The sequence below is a fragment of the Myxine glutinosa genome, chromosome 11 (assembly GCF_964187855.1).
Source record: "Myxine glutinosa chromosome 11, kmMyxGlut1.1, whole genome shotgun sequence".
NCBI classification, from domain to species: Eukaryota; Metazoa; Chordata; class Myxini; order Myxiniformes; family Myxinidae; genus Myxine; species Myxine glutinosa.
In genome coordinates, this window is record NC_136271.1 from 117275215 (window position 1) to 117294555 (window position 19341).

At 42.4% G+C, this 19341-nt stretch overlaps 1 protein-coding gene across 3 annotated transcripts in view; it reads left to right on the forward strand.

The window, feature by feature from the left end:
- Positions 1–6746, forward strand: part of RPAP1 (RNA polymerase II associated protein 1) — a 93018-nt gene extending 86272 nt beyond the window's left edge. For all 3 annotated transcript variants that reach the window (XM_078787069.1, XM_078787068.1, XM_078787067.1), the window contains 2 exons: positions 5651–5707; positions 5810–6746. In XM_078787069.1, coding sequence (XP_078643195.1) covers positions 5651–5707; positions 5810–5968 — 216 coding nt within the window. In that variant the 3' untranslated portion in view covers positions 5969–6746. The remainder of the gene's footprint in view (positions 1–5650; positions 5708–5809) is intronic.
- Positions 6747–19341: the final 12595 nt, after the last annotated feature.

The window sequence follows — 19341 nt, forward strand, 5'->3', positions numbered from 1 at the left end:
CTGGTTTTGGTGGCCAGATTTGAAATGTGGTTTTCCCAGGAAAGATCATGGCAGATAGTGAGACCCAAAAGCTTGAGTGACAGACCTTCTTGGAGAGAATTGTTCACAAAGTGGATGGGAGGGTTGTCCAGTCGGTCTTTTCGGAGAGACTAAGAGTGTGAGATTTGTCAGGATTGAAAGACATGTTCCACTTGTTTGATCAGTCTGTGATTTTGTCCAGGTCTGCAGAGAGTGAGGAGGCTGCAGACTGCCGATCTGAGGGATGAGGTGTGGAGCGGCAGAGAGTGGAGTCATCAGCAGAGAGATAGAGAGGATTTTCCAGAGAGTCGGAGAGATCATTGATAAAGACCAGAAAAAGCACAGGGCCCAGAACACTGCCTTGGGGAAGTTAAAATATTAAGTTAAAATATTGAAATATTAAGTTAAAAATATTATTAACTTGAAGTTAAAATATTAAGTTGAGTGAAACACCTGCGCTCAAACACGGGTTTTGCACGATTTAATTTTTCACATGATTCAGGATCCCAATCAATATTCAAATAACGAGTTCTCTTTTCCGACGTCCCTGTTCCAACGTCCCTGTTCTCTACTGTTGTTGTGCTTGTGTGCTTCCCCCTCTCTCCCCCTCTTGTCTCCCGCTCCCTTCATTGTATGTTTTATGTGTCTGTACATGTTTTCATGTTGAATGTGTTTGCTCGATTTGTTTAATGTTAAACACATGTTTAAACACATGTTTAATGTGTTTAACGAGCCTCGATTCTGTATACAAAAAGGAAAAAGAAAAGAAAAGAGTTGATAATGTTTAACACATAATCATGCTAATAATTTGGCATGTGTGTGCACGTGGATGTGCTATGTGGTGGGCATTTTATATTTCAGGTAAGGTGTGCAGTTGGGTGATTATTTAAAATGAAAGTTATAAAAGTTATGCTCCTAACACTTAAAAAATTTTTGTATGTGTGAAAAAACCATTGTGGTGAAATTTTAAGCCATTTGACTCGCATAAATGTTTGGAGTTAATTATTTATTTTCCACTGCTATACTTGTGATTTTGACCATTACAGTGGACCTATGACCTTGCTATGTACTGCACATTTTGAAGTTGTTTTGAAGTTAATTGAATGCAGTACAGCTGTACTCTGGTGTATGCAGTTGCTCTCATTGAAGAGTACAATCGTCTCCTGATAAGAGATGAACAGCAAACCCAGTATCTGCTTCAAGTTGTGACAGAACATCGCAAGAGGTTTCCCGATTGCAGGAAATCAACGCTTATCGGGCACAAACATTGAGTGGCTGGCAACCTTGAGTCACTGTGCAACCCCTAAAACTTGATGTATTCAAAAAATATTTCACAGGCAGAAGCTTTACCTCAAAAACCAAAAAAATTAAAGGTTCGGAGTAAAACAATTATATATATATATATATATATATATATATATATATATATATATATATATATATATATATATATATATATATATACACATACATACATACATACATACATACATACATACATACATACATGTACATATATATATATATTTTGCCTTATGTAGCTAAGAACCACCCTAGTGTGCAGGATTTATATTATCATATCATGGAATGAGTGATGAGAGTTGGAAATATGTGATAATACATTAAATCCTCTTGCAAGTAATGTTTGAATAGTGATATTGCATTGATGGGTTGACCGACTGACTGGACGCAAACTGAGTTTGTGGATCCACTAATGTAGGTAATTTACCGATGTGGATCCATGACTGAGGTTGTGGACCCGCCGTTTGGAGAGGTCCTGGGCTGAAAAGATTGAAACCTTGAGGAAGAACAGCACCCAGCTGATGATCCATGTGGTCAGGAAACTAGTCAATTGCTCACAGCTTAACGTTCTTACTTTAAGTAAGAGAAGTATGTTTTGAGGTTCACAATTTAACCCTTTGAGTATGTGATTTTTTTTTTGATAAAAATACCCCTGATACACGATTAATTTGGCATTTTGGTACGGGAATGCGACCATGTACTGACGATCTATTTATAGGTATAGTCGATGACGTGTAGTAACGTCATCCGTACACAAAACTTTTTCGCAGGTTGCGGCACTGGACGTCATCCGTACTCAAAGGGTTAAATAAAGTTTAACATAAGATGTTGTGAAATTAATATAATTTAAAGAAATCCTTTGAATTAGAGGTATATGAGGAACAGACATGAAAAAAAACAAGGTGTGTGTGTGTGTGTGTGTGTGTGTGTGTGTGTGTGTGTGTGTGTGTGTGTGTGTGTGTGTGTGTGTGTGTGTGTGTGCGTGTGTGCGTGTGTGTGTGTGTGTGCGTGCGTGCGTGCGTGCGCGTGCGCGTGCCCTGCTAAACCAACTACTGGACGTAATGAGTTGAAATTTGGTGGTTGTATTTCAATTTCAGGTGTGTCTGGGAAGCTTAGGCTTAAAAAAAAATACTAGTCGTGGGGATCTGAGAGGGGGATTACACAAATTCTCTATGTAAATGTGTTTTGTGCAGCACCGCTCCCAGTAGGGGAGTTTATTACAAGTCGCAGCTCATTCTAAAATATGTCAATTCTCTGATATCTACCATATAAAACACAATGTCAGTTTGTGTGTTTGTACAGATGTCTGTCCCCCTTCATAAGGACAATTCGAGTCGGGTTTAAAGACCAATATTTCAACACGAATATGTCTTCACTACTGTCCAGAAGTACAGAAGAATTTTTTTTATTTTAAATAACAATAAATACGAGGGGCAAGGCGGTGAAATTCGCTGCACGTGATGTGCAATGTGCGCAGAGTAAAACGAGTGTATGCGATGAAACGTATGTCTGTTTGTGTGTGCGGTGAAATGCATTGTTGGTTGTACTCGGGGTGTGCATGGGAACGTTCTACTGAGCTGCAGTAACCATCCCCAAGTTATATTTTTACTTTTTCATGAAAATAGTGAATTGTCATAAGTAAACCAAGGACATCATAGGTGTGTCAATTGTCATATGTTCTAATGCTCTCCTGCCCCGCTGGACAGAATAACTTGAAAACTGGATTTTATCGTGAAAAAAATATATCAAACCCTTGGACATTGTTCAAGTCATTCTAAAATACACCAATTATCTGTTATGGTATAATGAAAATCGCAGCAAAGCTTGTGGATCACAAGGTATAGATTGCCAGAGGTTGACTCTGCTCTTTCCTGTTTGTATTATAATTGGTAATATTAAATTTTCTTTTGTTGGTGGGATGTACCTTTTATGTCAAAATTTATAATGCCATTGGCACCAACATAATGCCAAGATTAAAATTTATATATATATATATATATATATATATATATATATATATATATATATACACAGACTTGGCATTTAATATGGAATATTTTTTTTTCTTGACTTGGGTTTACTTTCTGAACTCAGTATATCAATCTGGTGAGTTTATTTTACCCTTCGGTGATGTCTTTGTTGAAAGAACCATGTCACTGATTGTCTTTCGCAGCAAGAAGTCAATAACAGGATTATATCACAAGTGGCGTGACAAAACGTAAGGACAGGTACATTTGACGATTGGCTTCACAATCGGGTATATAAGGGTTGTTGCGTTCTGTATTAGTGGAAACCAACTGCTGCACGTCTACAAAAGATATTGCCGCTTCCTCTGGAGATGGTCTGTCAACTTGACAATGCTGTTTGTCATGGAGTGGTGGCTTTACGAAATTCTGGCATGACACAGCGTGCTATTGCTCAGCAGTATGGCATCACTCAAGGTCAGGTGTCAAATATCCTGAAACAAAATGCTCAGAGGGGTGTCCCTACTCCAATACCGAGGCCAGGACGTCCCCGCAGAACCACAAGAAGGGATTATTGCCAGCTGCACCGGTTAGTCCGCAATGGCCATACCAAGTCAGCTAATCGGCTTAGGGCTGAGTGGCAGCAACTGACAAATGTGCCTGTATCCAGAAGGCTAGTCAACCAATGACTGGTTCAAGCAGGCTATCGTGCCAGGCGTCCCCTGAGAAAGCCACGCCTGACCAGACAACACAGCCAGCACCAATTGCAGTGGGCCAGAGAGCACCGTCAATGGCAGCCAGGACACTGGAATCACGTGACCTTCAGTGACGAGTCTAGATTTCTGGTCTATCGTCAAGATGGCCGCGTCCGAGTGCGCAGACAAGTGCATGAAGCCCACAACGAAGATTGTATAGTGCCAAGAGTCCAAGCTGGAGGTGGTGGGGTGACCGTTTGGGCTGCTTTTCATGCAGGGGGCAAAACTGACCTGGTTGTTCTGAATGGAAACCTGAACCAGTTCAAGTACAGGGTCATTCTGGAAGAAACATTGCTTCCATTTGCTCGTGCAGCCTTTCGAGGAAACTTTGTCTTCCAAGATGACAATGCACGGCCTCATTGTGTTCGCATGATCCAACACTTTCTTGCTGACCGTGGTGTAGAGCATATGGAGTAGCCTGCCATGTCCCCGGATATGAATCCGATAGAGAACTTGTGGGCAGAATTAACGCGTCAAATCGACAACTTGGACCAGCAGCCGACCTCTGTGCGTGAATTGCAGCAGAGTATTGTCACTGCATGGCAAGCGATTCCTGTCCAAACTTTGGCAAATCTTGTGAACAGCATGCCTCGACGTGTACGTGCTCTCCTGAATGCTCGTGGGGGTTACACGAAGTACTGAACTGTAATTTTACTGTCCGTAATCCCAGTCATAATTTAGCTTTTGTTTTTGTTGAATTTCTTTTTGGCTAATGTGCAAAATAAAGAGATACTTCTGGAAAACGTACAGAAGTTTAACACAGTACTGTCCGTGAATTGAGTTCGATATCAGTTCACATCACTTTCAAGGATCAATTTATTTGCTTTGAAATGTCAAATGTGGTTTTTGTTTCTTTTAAAGGTCACATTAACAAAATCTAGAATAATTTCAACATAATTCCAATGAACTTTTGGTTCTATGTCATCTTGAAAAGTAAGTTCACCCCCACAAAAAAAATATTCCATATTAAATGCCAAGTCTGTGTATATATATATATATATATATATATATATATATATATATATATATATATATATATATATATATATATATATATACGTATATATATATATATATATATATATATATATATATATATATATATATGTATATATATATATATATATGTATGTATGTATGTATGTATGTATGTATGTATGTATAAAAATAATATCATAATACAGTATAACACAAAAGAAAGTTGCCCCTCTCCCCTTGTCTGTTCCAACAGTGGGTGTTTCTAGTTATTTATAACCTGGATTTCGAGGTCAGGCTTTTTTTTGGGGGGAAATAAATTCGTGGATTTTCTTTTTGCAGTGGATTGTCCTGTGAAAATGTGTAAAAGCTTTTTGTCTTGCCTTCTTTCTAGACCTGCCTTTCTAATCGATATCTACCGCTGTCTTGTTGTGAACATTTATTTCCCTTCAGCTGTTCTTAAGTTATCTTGCTGTGGTTGAAGTTCTCATGTTGCATCGTGTGTGTGTGTGTGTGTGTGTGTGTGTGTGTGTGTGTGTGTGTGTGTGTGTGTGTGTGTGTGTGTGTGTGTGTGTGTGTGTGTGTGTGTGTGTGTACACACACATATATATATACATTGTGTTTATACCTTTTCAGGAGGAAACTGAAACACAGACATCGATGATTAGGCAAATCATTGCTCTCAAGGAGAAGGTAATGCCATTGCGCCTGCTTTGTGAATAAGTGTAATTGTGATATATTTGTTTAAATTATTTATTTATGGCTGGCTTCTTACAGACATGTTTTTCCCCATAGACACTTTGCTCCCATCTGCTGATGTTTAAGCTGCCGAACCGCGAGTCTTCTTTGGGTTTCGATCTGTACAAGGATCTACCTGCTCTTCGACAGAAATGGTTGCATAGCAAGTTGGGCTTCAATGTTACAAACGTTCTTTCACAAATTATCTCATCCTGAGCAGGCAGTAGAAGTTGGGGAAAGCTCCATCTTGCGTTTCGCTGCGGGCTTCTCTGACCTGCCTTGTGAACATAACAGAGGCCATAGTCTGCGAGGATTGAAACTTCTGCAGTATGAAAAGAAGAACATGTCCTTGAGTCAGACCATCTCAAGCCAGCAACTTCTTAAGGAATTTTCAGCAAATTAATCCACTTATGATACTGCGTACGATTTTGAGCGGACTATCAAGACGTTCTACTGCTGATGCAATTCAACTGTGAGGCCTCAGAACGGTGTCAAGGATAGTATTGTAATCACGTTTCGTGTAAAGTTTCAAACAAGATTCCAGGACCCTTTTTCCCTCTCCTTATTTTTTCCGCAAATAATGTCATAGGAGTTATCGAACTACATGCATATCTTAGCAGCAGAAAGCTTATGGGATTGGGCTTTGCACCACTGAAATTGTATTTGCTGGATGAGTGAGCAAATCACTGCTCCGTACACGAGATTGTGCTGAAGGCATTGGAAGCCTGACTCGTGCCAGCAGTTTACGTTCCCGTGGGATGCTGATTGTGATGAGCATTTGTCATAGCAGTGTGCACTTGTTACCCTTAATGTGAAAAGTAGATTGAGACTGAATTTTTATAAATACTTTTGAAAATGCTTATTTAACCTTAAACTATTACATTGGAGTGTTTCTTTCTTTGTTGGTGTAAACTTTACAAAACATTGTATGAAGGATGCATTGCTTTTTACCATTATAAAACCAAAGCATGTTTGCAAATGATGCTTCATTCAATATTGTATTCTGGGTTTTTTTCTACATGGTCTCAGGTTCATGGAGGAGCCGCAACACAAATCACGTGTACACTTAGACACATGCATGAGACCACACTGGACTTGACTTCAGATGGGGCAAGTTCAGTTATCACCAATGGTGTTTTATAGATGTATATAATGCTATATGTATTTTTGTATCTATATGTATTTTTTTGGGGGGGGGGGGGTGGGGGGGGGAAGGGGCAGACCTCCGGTTAAGGAGTTAGCTCAACCCACGCCACAGATGAGGTCTGCATATTCATTTTGGGTAACCATCCCTGAACATGCCAAGGAAGGGTTGAAAGTCAAGCTGTGGCATCAGTCTTTTTAATGGGCCATATTCCAAGTTTGTGATGGGGTCATACACCAAGTTACAAACGAATAGGGACAGGAAGATTCACTGAATAACTGCATCTTTACGGTAGCTGCTTCTCTTGTGGGAATGATGCATTAAAACAAGGGGAAAAAGTTACCAATTACATCACTGAAGGTTTTCAGTTGATATACACAAAGAATTAAGTTAAGCACCCCCCCCCCCCCCCCCGTTTTTTTACAACCTCGCACATTACAAGTTTGTTGTCGTCAAAACAGTGTAATATACCCATGATATTGCTATATTTTCTGGAGAAGTGATATTATGGTCACATAAAAACATAACAATCATGCCGTTTTCAATATTTTATTCTGAATAATTTAAGGTGAAATTTTTTGGGAATTTTAGGCATATTTTCACCTCAATTTAAGTATGGAGCTATAGGTCCATCACGGACAGTGTGGATGACGTTTATGTTTTCTAACGTACAGTCATTGTTCTGAGAAGACCTCTAGCGATCTTTGCGTCAATAACGTGTGTAGGACCCACGTGATCGGATCACTGACTCAACCCTACGTCTCATAGACCCTGTAAGCCGTCGTATGCGTTGCTGTGGCAGGTTGTTCCATTCCCGATGTAATGCACGTTCCAATTCATCCAGATTGGCTATTGGAGGGACCATCTTCGCAATTTGTCGTCCCAACATGTCCCAAACGTGCTCGAGGGGGTTCAACCTGCCACAGCAACGCATACGACGGCTTACAGGGTCTATGAGACGTAGGGTTGAGTCAGTGATCCGATCACGTGGGTCCTACACACGTTATTGACGCAAAGATCGCTAGAGGTCTTCTCAGAACAATGACTGTACGTTAGAAAACATAAACGTCATCCACACTGTCCGTGATGGACCTATAGCTCCATACTTAAATTGAGGTGAAAATATGCCTAAAATTCCCAAAAAATTTCACCTTAAATTATTCAGAATAAAATATTGAAAACGGCATGATTGTTATGTTTTTATGTGACCATAATATCACTTCTCCAGAAAATATAGCAATATCATGGGTATATTACACTGTTTTGACGACAACAAACTTGTAATGTGCGAGGTTGTAAAAAAACGGGGGGGGTGCTTAACTTAATTCTTTGTGTATATATGAATATTTATTACCTATGCTTACTATTACCTATGCAAATAGCAGAGTGTTTTGATTATGAGTATTTTTTGAAACTGTATTTGGGATAAATCTTATTTTCCTTGCCAGATTCTAACCATATTTTTATGTATATTCTTGAAGGACTGGCATGGGCACACAAATTTTGACACCGTGGAGCTAAATTCCAATTTTTACTCGTTTGTATTTATTCAGATCAATAGCAGATCATTCTCAGAGGAGGAGATCGTTTGACGCTATCAGGATGGACCATGGTATACGTGAGTTCAGTGTACATGGAAAATGACGAACGGTTACTAACTTTCTTAACATGATACCAGAAGACTGGTTCCTGGGCATGGATTCCCTGCATTCATCTTCCTGTAGCATGGATCTTTCTTGGGGTCTTTCTTGACCATGCCCAACTAAACCCTTTGATTTTAGACATTTCTCAGATGGAGCTTGCAGATATAGGCAGAGAGCGCCCAGCTGCAGTGTCTTTCATGCGATGATAAAGTCTATTCCCTGCAAAATATTGGTGGAGTATTCTTATGATTGATGCATCTCCGGCTGAGCTCAGCAGTCTGCACGGTGATGAAAAATGCACAGGCGCTGATGACGTGTCTTGGTTGGACAGGATAGTGTCATTAAATTTGATCTTGCCATCTCTGTCCAGGCAAAGGAGATCCAGTGGAGAGCACAGGGTGAGTTTTCTTACATTATTATCTGAATGGGAGGATTTCCTGTTACACTGAATGTCCTTGATCTCCTTGGCAAAAAGTATGAAAACTCTGGATGTCTTGGTACACAAAGAAGGAGCACCGCAGAAAATGAAGTGCGATGGTGAGGGTATGCAGAAACTACTTACTGGGTTTGAAATGGGCCTGATGACACCCATTCTGATTCTATATCAAGGAAGTCAAAGTGACTGAAATACTGCTGCTGATCAACTTAACAAATAGCGTTGTTGCACCATCACGTGTGCAATCAATGCCTATGTCGTGGGGGTGCTCGGCTGAACAACCATTAAGTAGTCCTTGTACCAGGTATTAGCTGAATGGATTTATTTCAGCCGTTATAGACCAATCAAATGAGTGGAAAAAGAGATCCCTGAGGTCAATCTCTGAAAGTATTACTTTCACACCGTCGTCCACACGATGTCCCAGTAAGAACGGGAAGCAACGGTCGGCCTTGTTCAGCCCATTGCGACTTCACCCTGTGACTCGCGTCTGCTGCCTACTCCATGAAGTCATCGCCCACCGGCTTCCTCCCACGTCCACACTGGTCCCGTCTCCAAAGGCAAACCTCGAGAGTGGCCGGCTGATTCAGCAGAGCGCCCTCCACGCACTCTCAATAGGCAGCACCTCGTCCGACTGCTCGCCCACACACTCCCTTTCCAGCTGCCGCTTCCTCCTCAACTTTTTCTGCCGGCAGTGATGTCACCTCCCACTAGCTACTGCAACATCCCTCGCAAACTTTAAATGCTGTTTAACATTAAACTGAAAGAAATCTGAAGAAATTCTGACATCAGTAAGGCAAATTTTATTCATGGATCTGAGTGAAGATCTATTGTAATCTATGTACCCCACAAGGAGGTAATGACATGACCCTTCCTGTCCCTCCTGTGGAGAACAGGTGTATCTCGTCTCTCACAAACGGTTTTCTATTTTTAGTGTTCACTTCCGACGTTTCCATTTTATTATATAATCTTCTTCATCGTTGAATGTTTTGTTTTGTTTTTTCTCTTCCTTCATTTAGTCCAGTATGATAAAACGAGTGGTGTAGTCATTGGCCATTTTATTCACTTCCTGACACCTACAAGAATGGCAAGGAACAAATGAGGTAAACTTCTGGGACCGACTGCCACATGTGACGATCAAGACACTTGTCACCATGGTTCATAAGAAAAAAGCGGAAGACTGCTGTTGAGGTCATCACCATATCCAATGATCGTGATTGGTTTGGTCACCCAGTTATTGCAGACAAGAGAAGGGAAATTTATATGAAGTAGATTCTCAGCTTTGAATTTTTTGCAGATGGTGCAATGATGAAGACAAATAAAAGCATCCTAATGGCCGAATGAGAGAACCTTTAAGAAACAAAGTAGCAGGCAGACGTTGGCCTGCAGCAGATAGACCTTTGACCATGAGCTATGTTTTTGATGGTGTGGCACTCATGCACATGGTCAAAACTGGCACTGTGTCGAATTTTGGGGAACTTTCATTGTTGAAGCACTACCGAGTTGTGGTAGGACCACCGGGCCATGGAGGTTGGAACAGCAAGGATGTGGTGTTTGATCAATACAGAGAGATATCCATCAAATCTTCAGAAAGAAGCGAGAGGAACATCAGATGCAGTTGAAGTCAACATCCAGAGCTCAGAAACACTCATCCCAAGGCAGTGGACTAAATAAGTAGAGAATCCAAAAAATAAGGAAATATGTGTTCCTTCCTTTCTTTGAGGAAAAGAAAAGAGTTTGAGCGAAATGGATCAGACAGAGCTGATGCTTAGTTGGAGCCAGATTCAAAGATATGGAAAAAGGTGTATGCATCACCAAAGGTAACTGTAAGGTAAATGAGGATCTGGCATCTGATCTGGAAGAAGCTGAGCTGTTGCACGTCAAACATGCTGCATCTGGATGTAGCAAATTAGTGGTTTTGTCCCCAGGCATGGATGTGGCCATGTTCCGTGTTACTCGCTTCAATGCACTGGGGTACAAGGAGCAATGGTTCTCCACTGGGGTTATGGGCAAATACAGTGCTTTGCCATTCATTGCATTGCAGGGAATATAGGCCCAACATTATGTACAGCACTCCATTGTCAGAAGTTGGTAAAAACAAATCGTTTAGCATTTTAAAAAGCAGCAAGGAGCATCAGAAAACACATTCAGAATTTAGAAATAAATAATCTGTCGACAAAGCAGTCCAATTTGAAGAGTTTGTGTGCAGCCGATACACACATGCTTATAATGTGAGGTGCTGGTTGTTCTGCCAAGAGGAGCAGATGAATGAAGCTGACTGTGTGGCCATTCATATTGAACAAGTCAACTATCAGAGCCTCGTATGGAGAAGAGCACTAAGGCAAAGCAGGATATGTCCTCTTACCCACTTGGTCAGGCTAAAGTGATGACCAACGAACCAGGCCCAAAAAGGTCTCGTGAAGTTATTTGCCTGCCAGGTCTGCAGGCCGCCATGCCAACTGCACATGTCGAGTGCATGGCCTTGCCTGTATCGAGAAAAGCATGTGTGATGACTGCAAATCCAAACAAACACCCAATGATGGCGATGATGATGAGGATAGACTGTGATGATGATTAACTGTGATTTAATTAACTCTTACATGCAGGCAAACGCAGCCATTGGGCCTCGGAAGCCCCACAAATGTATTCGTGTAAAGTTTTTTAATTTTCATTTTTTTGTCACTGAATTATTTGTAACTAAGTTACAGGAGCATATAATGAGGCTCATATCAAGAAAATAATGATATAACATAGTAGTACAACAACATTTATGCGGGGCCTCGAAGGCCCCAGGCCTGCATTCGTGTTGGATTTTTGGGTTATAAGTGAAGAATGAAGATTTTCCCACGAGACTGAATGAATTATTTATTTATTTATGTCACTGAATTTTGTGTAACAACATGAAAGTCGGTGAAAATGAGACTCATTCAAAAAAAAATGTACAGCATAGTTTTTGCAACAAAAAAAACCTTGTGGGCCTCTGAGGCCCAATCACTGCATCCAAGGGTTAAGAACAAGTAATGATCATTACATATTTGGATTATGATGGTGACAATGATGATGGTCAGGAGAAAGGATGTATTAATGACATCCATGGAGTATACTTTCATGGAGAAATAATTTAACGCAAGCTTCTAAATATATTGGGAATATGCACATTGTATACCATCTTTACATTTGATCGGTTTTTGTGTTTAGGTCTTTAGTAATTAATTGATTTATTCCATTCAGTGTCGTTTCTGTATTATCGTGACCCAAGTTGTGATTTCTGATAAAAATCTACAATTCATGCGATGCCGCAATACACTTGATAGTTTCAACTTATGGACTTCCCTTGCCCAGGAGAGTGCAGTTTCCCTGTGTCACCGGTGCACCCGCATCAATTTGGCACAAAACTGCTGACCCGGATAACCATGGAACATAGTTGTGTGGAACAGGGGTCCTTGAGGGAAACTGTAAGGTCATTGTAAACTTGAACGTTTTGCTCCACAGAGCATGTTTTGGAAGCAGCATTTGGAGCAGCTTTTTGCATTGGGTCTCGTTGAATTGTGCTTTGTGATCATAGTCTTCTATTATATAAAACACAATTCTCTTCTATAAATTGTATAATACATACATAATGTGATTTGTGCTTGCCACCCCCTTAGTGTGTGTGTGTGTGTGTGTGTGTGTGTGTGTGTGTGTGTGTGTGTGTGTGTGTGTGTGTGTGTGTGTGTATATATAAATATATATATATATATTTATATATATATATATTATATACATACATATACAGTATATATATATTATATACATACATATACAGTATATAAGTATATATATATATATATATATATATATATATATATATATATATATATATATATATATATATTATGATACAGCCTTGATTGCCCACACACAAGAGGAAATGCAGCGTATCGTTGACCGTTTTGCTGAGGCCATGGAGGCGTTTGGTCTGGTTATCAGTTTGCAAAAGACCGTGGTTTTGTATCAACCAGCGCCCGGGAAGCCCGTATGTTGAACCAGCAATTACGATCGGGGATCACGTATTGTCAGTCACAAAATAATTCACGTACCTGGGCACGTGCTTATCGAATACCGCAACCATGGATACAACAACACAACAACATGCATTTTAAAGGCCATTTTCCCTGCTAGAGCGGGGGTTAGCCTTGCGGTCCCCATGACAATCTTCTCCATTTTGCCCTATTTTCTGCATCTCTCCTTGTTAACCCCCTTGCCCGCATTTCTTCTTCCACCATCTTTAGCCAAGTCTTTCTCGGTCTTCCCCGTCTTCTACTTCCTTCTACATTCATTTCCATCACTCTTCTCAACCAGTCACTTTCATCCTTCCTCAACACATGACCAAACCATCTCAACCTGTTCCTCTTCACAGCATCAATCACAGGCTCTATTCCCATCATCTTTCGCAATTCATCATTTGTCTTCCTCTCTCTCAACGATACTCTGCACATCCGTCGAACCATTCGCATTTCCAACCTTTCCAACCTTCGTTGTTGCTCTACGTTCATTACCCATGTCTCGCTCCCATAAATCATAACACTTCTCACACATGCAGCATACACCTTTCCCTTCAGCTTCAACGACACTCCCCTCATCATCAGCACGCCACTCAATTCCCGAAACTTCTTCCATGCACATCTCACTCGAGCAACCGTTGCCGAGTCTGATCCACCTTCTCCATTCAGCATGTCTCCGAGGTAGCAAAATGTTTTCACACCTTCCAGCTTCACGCCGTCTCCAAGATCCAACTCAACATTTCCTCCATCTGCAGCTCCCTCTGTGCACACCTTACATTTGAATGTAGCTGCCACACTGGTTAATGACCCTCTCAGACCACTACATTTTTGATGAACCCACTCAGCGCACATTGTACACTGAATGGAGTTCACTCCGACACCCTTCCTACACACAGCACAGGGCCACTTCCCAGTTCTTTCCACCTCACCACATGCTTTACCACTTGCCATCACCTTCGTCTTTCCGATATTCACCTTCAGACCTTTTGTCTCCATACATTCCTTCCACGTGTTCATCTTTTCCTTCAATCCATCCATACTTTCCGCAATCAACACCAGATCATCTGCATACAACAACTCCCACGGTAAACCCTCCTTTACGTTCTGAGCCAGCACCTCCATCACAGCTACAAATAGTAGGGGACTTAGTACCGACCCCTGATGCACTCCCACCTTCACCTCAAACTCATCACTGTTCCCGTCCTTCATCCTTACAGCTGTGCGCGCTCTTTTGTACATTGCCATCACAACTCTGATCAACCATTCCTCCACTTCTAACTTCCTCAATGCCCATGTCAATACTTCGTGTGGAACCCTATCGAATGCTTTCTCCAGATCAACAAACCCAAGAAACAACTTCTTCCTCTTCTCCATGTACTTCTCCTGCAACTGCCTCACAATGAAAAGCGCATCTGTCGTTCCTCTTCCTGGCATAAATCCAAACTGCATTTCGTCGATCTTCACTTTCTTCCTTATCCTCCTCTCCAACACCCTTTCGAATACCTTCATTCCATGCTCCAATAACTTTATCGCTCGGTACGAGCCACACTCCAGAGGGTCACCTTTCGCCTTGTATAGAGGGACGAGGGTACTCAGTTCCCAATCCACTGGAATGCGGCCTTCTTTCACCACCAGATTACAGATCTCTGTCATTCTCTTCACACCCCAACTTCCTGCTGCCTTCAACATATCTCCCACAACTCCCGTCGGCCCTCCCGCTTTTCTACCCTTCCATGGATAGAGGGGTCAATATATGGTTGAACCCCCAAAAAATTGATACAAAAGATTTTTCAATGGATTCTGGTACCATTGGGCATGCTAAATAACATACTAAAAATCTAGTAACATCTGACTTCCGGAAAGGGGTCATTTTCAAGATGGCATCCAAGATGGCCGCCCGGAGCTTAAAATGGCCGTATCTCAATTATTATTCAACCTAGAAAGGTGGTTTTGGTGTTTAACCCTAAGTTTTAGGGCCCAAGGAATCCAATTGAATCGATAAAATTACCATCAGTTAATTATTTATTGATGAGTCCAAGATGGCATCCCAAGGTGACATCCTGATCCACTAAAATGGCTCTGTCGAATAGTGGTCAACCTAGAGAGATATTTTCAGTGTGTATACCTAGGTTTAAGGCACCCAGGAAATCATCAAAATTACTTAAATAAGCACAAAGTAATCAGGTAATCCAGTAAGCCAGGTTTACCAGCCCATTAGGCATTTGTTGTCTTATTAGTCCATGGGCCAGGATCCCAAATTTCCAGTATCGGTACCACCCGGGGTGACTAATTCTCTTTGGTGTTTTTAACTTGCTATATGTCTCTAGTTTGCATTTTGATATGATAGCCCTTGCATACTCACAGCTTTTAGAGTTTATCACTTCTTGTAATGGACATGCCCCATGGATGAAAGGCGCGAACACACACTTTACCACTATCCTTTATTCTAACACCACAATCTTTCTGTTAAGAATCAGTTCAGTCACAGACAAGCATAAAATACCACATAGGGATCCTTTCTTACCAGTATCACGAATGTAGGCAGTCATTCTCGTACATAAAGGCAGATTTTGTAGATGGTGGGTTGTTTTCAAAAAAATTCGAACTTAACTTAACAAAATATTTATGTTTTTGTCAAGTCACACCCTGTGACAAATCAGACTCTAGGTTTCCTGTTTTAAGCAAGGTCTTTGATTCAGTAGAATCAACATGCATCCATGACACGTTTTCTTTGGCTCTTAACATTATTAAATGAAGTACAGTTTCACGTTTCTGTTTGTGCATAATTTTGCCACCAAGTTATTCATCATCACCGTCATCCATATCAGAGTCAGTTAAATCCACTCTGGCTCTTCTTCACTGGCTTGGTTGCTGCACGTTTGTAGTTTGCACATGTCTGTGCACTTCAGGCCATTGCTGAGGCAGTTACATGCTGGTATTTTGCATGACCGCACACATTTGCAGGAGAGCAGCTGCAGCACAGCATCTGGTGCAGGCGAGCCATGCATCCACTCAACAGCCAGCTTCCCATCCTCATCAGTTGTCCAACCACAGTCCTTTGGGCTTGGAACATAGGGCTGGCTCTGCAGACATCTCCTCCAGATGGCAGCTTGATAGTTTGCACGGTGAGCATGCATGAATAGACAGTCCTCACAAGGAGGGAGTTGACTTGACTCAACTTCTCCACGTCTGGCACAGAACAGTTGGTATCGAAGCTTGTTGACTTCAGATGTGCGGCTAGAAGGCATGTACATATGGCAGGTGATCTCCTGTAGCTTCTGGAACAGTTCTGCAGATACTTCCCATGAACGTCCAAGTTCCATAAAAGCTTCCTGGTAGGTCTTGTCAGACTTCACCTGCTTCAAGGTCGTCATCTTCCCACGGCCAGCGAATGCACTGACTGTATCACAGCCCATGAAGGCATGCATACCAATCAAGGCATCACAGACAGTACCTCCCAGTGCATGGCTTAGCTTGGTGATGTCCAGGAACCTTGTCCGGTTCTTTGTTCCACATTTCTGGTACATGGGACATGGGATGTTGCTGCTGACCCCCAGGCAGATAACCAAGACGTCTGTATCCTCAGCAGTGATGACAACAGACTTGTAGCCAGATTCTGCTGCATGAAGAGCATGGAGTAGTAGGCGAGTATCAGCTTCTTCCTGTGAGGATTTTAGCTCTGTGGCCTCTTCCCATTGTTCTTTGGTGATCTTGAAGCAAAGCTGCTCACAGGTAACATAGAGTACCTTGTCCTCGAGTTTCTCTCTCTGTCTTGGCCCCTTCCATTCCTCTACCAGTCTACCAGAAACTTGATCAGGCTTGTTTTGTTCGAAGGACTGCTGAGCAGTTTCCTCCATTGCTGGATGTTGTGCCCAGGTGCAATGTTCCGGAATTGGAATCCAGTGTCTGCACCCCTGTTGGCTCTTTCTGCATCTTTAATGGACGTCTCCTTGTAAACGTCAAAGACGACATCGATGCGATGGCTCTTGGCACCTTCATGGAGAACACTTGACAAGGCTGATTCTGCCAGCTGTGAGAAGGTCTTGTCATTCCCTTTCAGTTTCTGGACCAGGCTCATCCCATCAATGACAGTTGCTGATGGCTCTGGGAGGAATTCTGCTGGAGAAACGTTCTCTCCAACTCTCTCGCTAGGGCTGCTTTGTTGGTCTTATGGAGAGAGCCATCATCGTTGGCGAGAGCCCATGGCAAAGGCCCCAGGGGATGTGCCAAGACATCGCTCATGTGTAGCTTTCTGTTTTCCGCAGCAAGGATCATCTGGCCAAACAGTTTCCTGTCAGCCTGTAGGACCACATCTTTGGCACGACCTTGGTTGCGTGGCTTCTTTCTGATGTCAGAGAACGTTTTCAGTTTCTTCTTCGTCATCTTGTCATGGAACTGGGTAGATGGTGCACTTGCGTGCATGCGTTCCTGCTTGAAAGTTTGATATGCCTCCTCTCCTATCCTGTGGGCCTCCAAAAGGTCCTTGGCCACTAGTTCTGGTGGTGCGGCTGTAGCAGTTGACAAGCTGACAAGCTCTCCATGATCAGGGTTGAAAGGAGTCAGCCAACTCGCGTCCATCAGCTGAATTACGCAATTACGCAATGCCGCTATTGGGTGAATTTGAAGTTTTTACAAAAAACTGACAAAGCTGCCAGTGTGGAAAGGCTATCACATCTTAATGTACTTATATTGACCCAATAAACATTTTAGTACCACTTAGGTTTGGTCACCCCAGGTGGTACCGATATCTGGCCTGGCCCATGGACTAACAGGCCTCGTTGTGTAAGATGCTGGCCAGGTTGCCTCCTGGACCTCAACTCCTACTACTGAGTGGGGTCAGGCCACCACACTCTATATTATGAGCTTTCCAGCAGATCTTTGATTCATGAGGAATGGATGAGAAGCAGAGAAGCAATGACTTGAAATCAGATATACAAGAATATATAACGAAAACACCAGATATCCACACGAAGGCAGCACAGCAAAGATGATATCATGTAAATAAACAAACCGAAAAGCAAACTATTATGAAATGTAACACATCCCCCATAATGCAACACCAGCAGCTATCACAATATTAGAAGAAAAAAAGAACTATAGTTTTGATATTTGTCGTTTTTTAAAGTTAAACGATCGAGCATGTCTAAAAAATGGCAACTGAAAGACAAAATAATTTGTCAAATATTGAAGTAAATTTGAGGCATCAAGGTTCATTGAGTACCATATTTTACCGGACCGAGTCACCCTAATGGAGTAACAGGTGACCCAAGATCAACTCCCAGAACATGCGATGTGGTTCAATCATTTGGCCTGCACACCGAAGCTGGCACGTGTTGGTTCAGTGCCAATTTGGATACGTCGGTGGCGATTCCTTGGATCAAAAAGGACAGCGACTGTGCTTAAAAAAGGAGCAAATGATGAGGATTGGGACACGGGAATCGATGAAAGACAGCAAGCAGTTGGTGACCCGCCAGCACGCTTATCCAGACAAAAATGGACAGTATGCCATTCTTAAAGTAACTTAACCCACAGACACATTTCAGTGACACAAGACAAATAAAATGGTGACACAGAATGAATGAGTCGAGGTTCTTCGTGGCCTTGACTTTGAAGAATTCTGGGTGGGCACGGTGGTCATGGCTCAGTCCGTGTGCAGTTGTTTGAGAAGCTGTCGCTGCCATTTCTCCTCAGGGCCATCCCTGAATCTCGTGGCACCGAGTCTCCTTGTTCTGACTGGCACTGGCCGCAGTGCTTCTTCTTTCCATGACTGGTGACAGCCGCAGAACCTCAACTGCACAACCTGACTCTGACGCTTCTCCGTGACTGGCTTTTACACCCTCCGTCAGAGTCCCTTTTGGTGAGGCTTCCCTCCCATAACTGTTCCCCTCCCTAACCCTTCCACTTGCCCTCCTTTACCCTAACATAACTCTTCCCCTTCATTTCCCATAACCTTTCACCTTTAGCTACCCCAACCCTTTCACCTTTCCTCTTCCTCCTCCCCTCCCCCTTCCCATCCCCATCCCTCAACCATTCCTCTTCCTCCTCCCCTGTCCCTTCACCCTTCCTGACTGTTTCACCTCCCCTTACCTACCCTACCCCTTCACCTCCCCTTCTCCTCCCCTACCCCTTCACCTTGCCTCCACTCCCTTCTTCCTCCCCTTCCCCTACCTTACCCCTCCCCATATCCTTCCCCTTCGTCTCCCCTAACTTCACCTCTCCTTCCCCCTACCCCCATACCCCCCACTCCCCCCCCCCCCACCGCTTCCCCTTCCCTTCCCCGCCCCCTCCCTTCTGACCAACCCAGCTAGCTTTGCAGCACGCCAGAC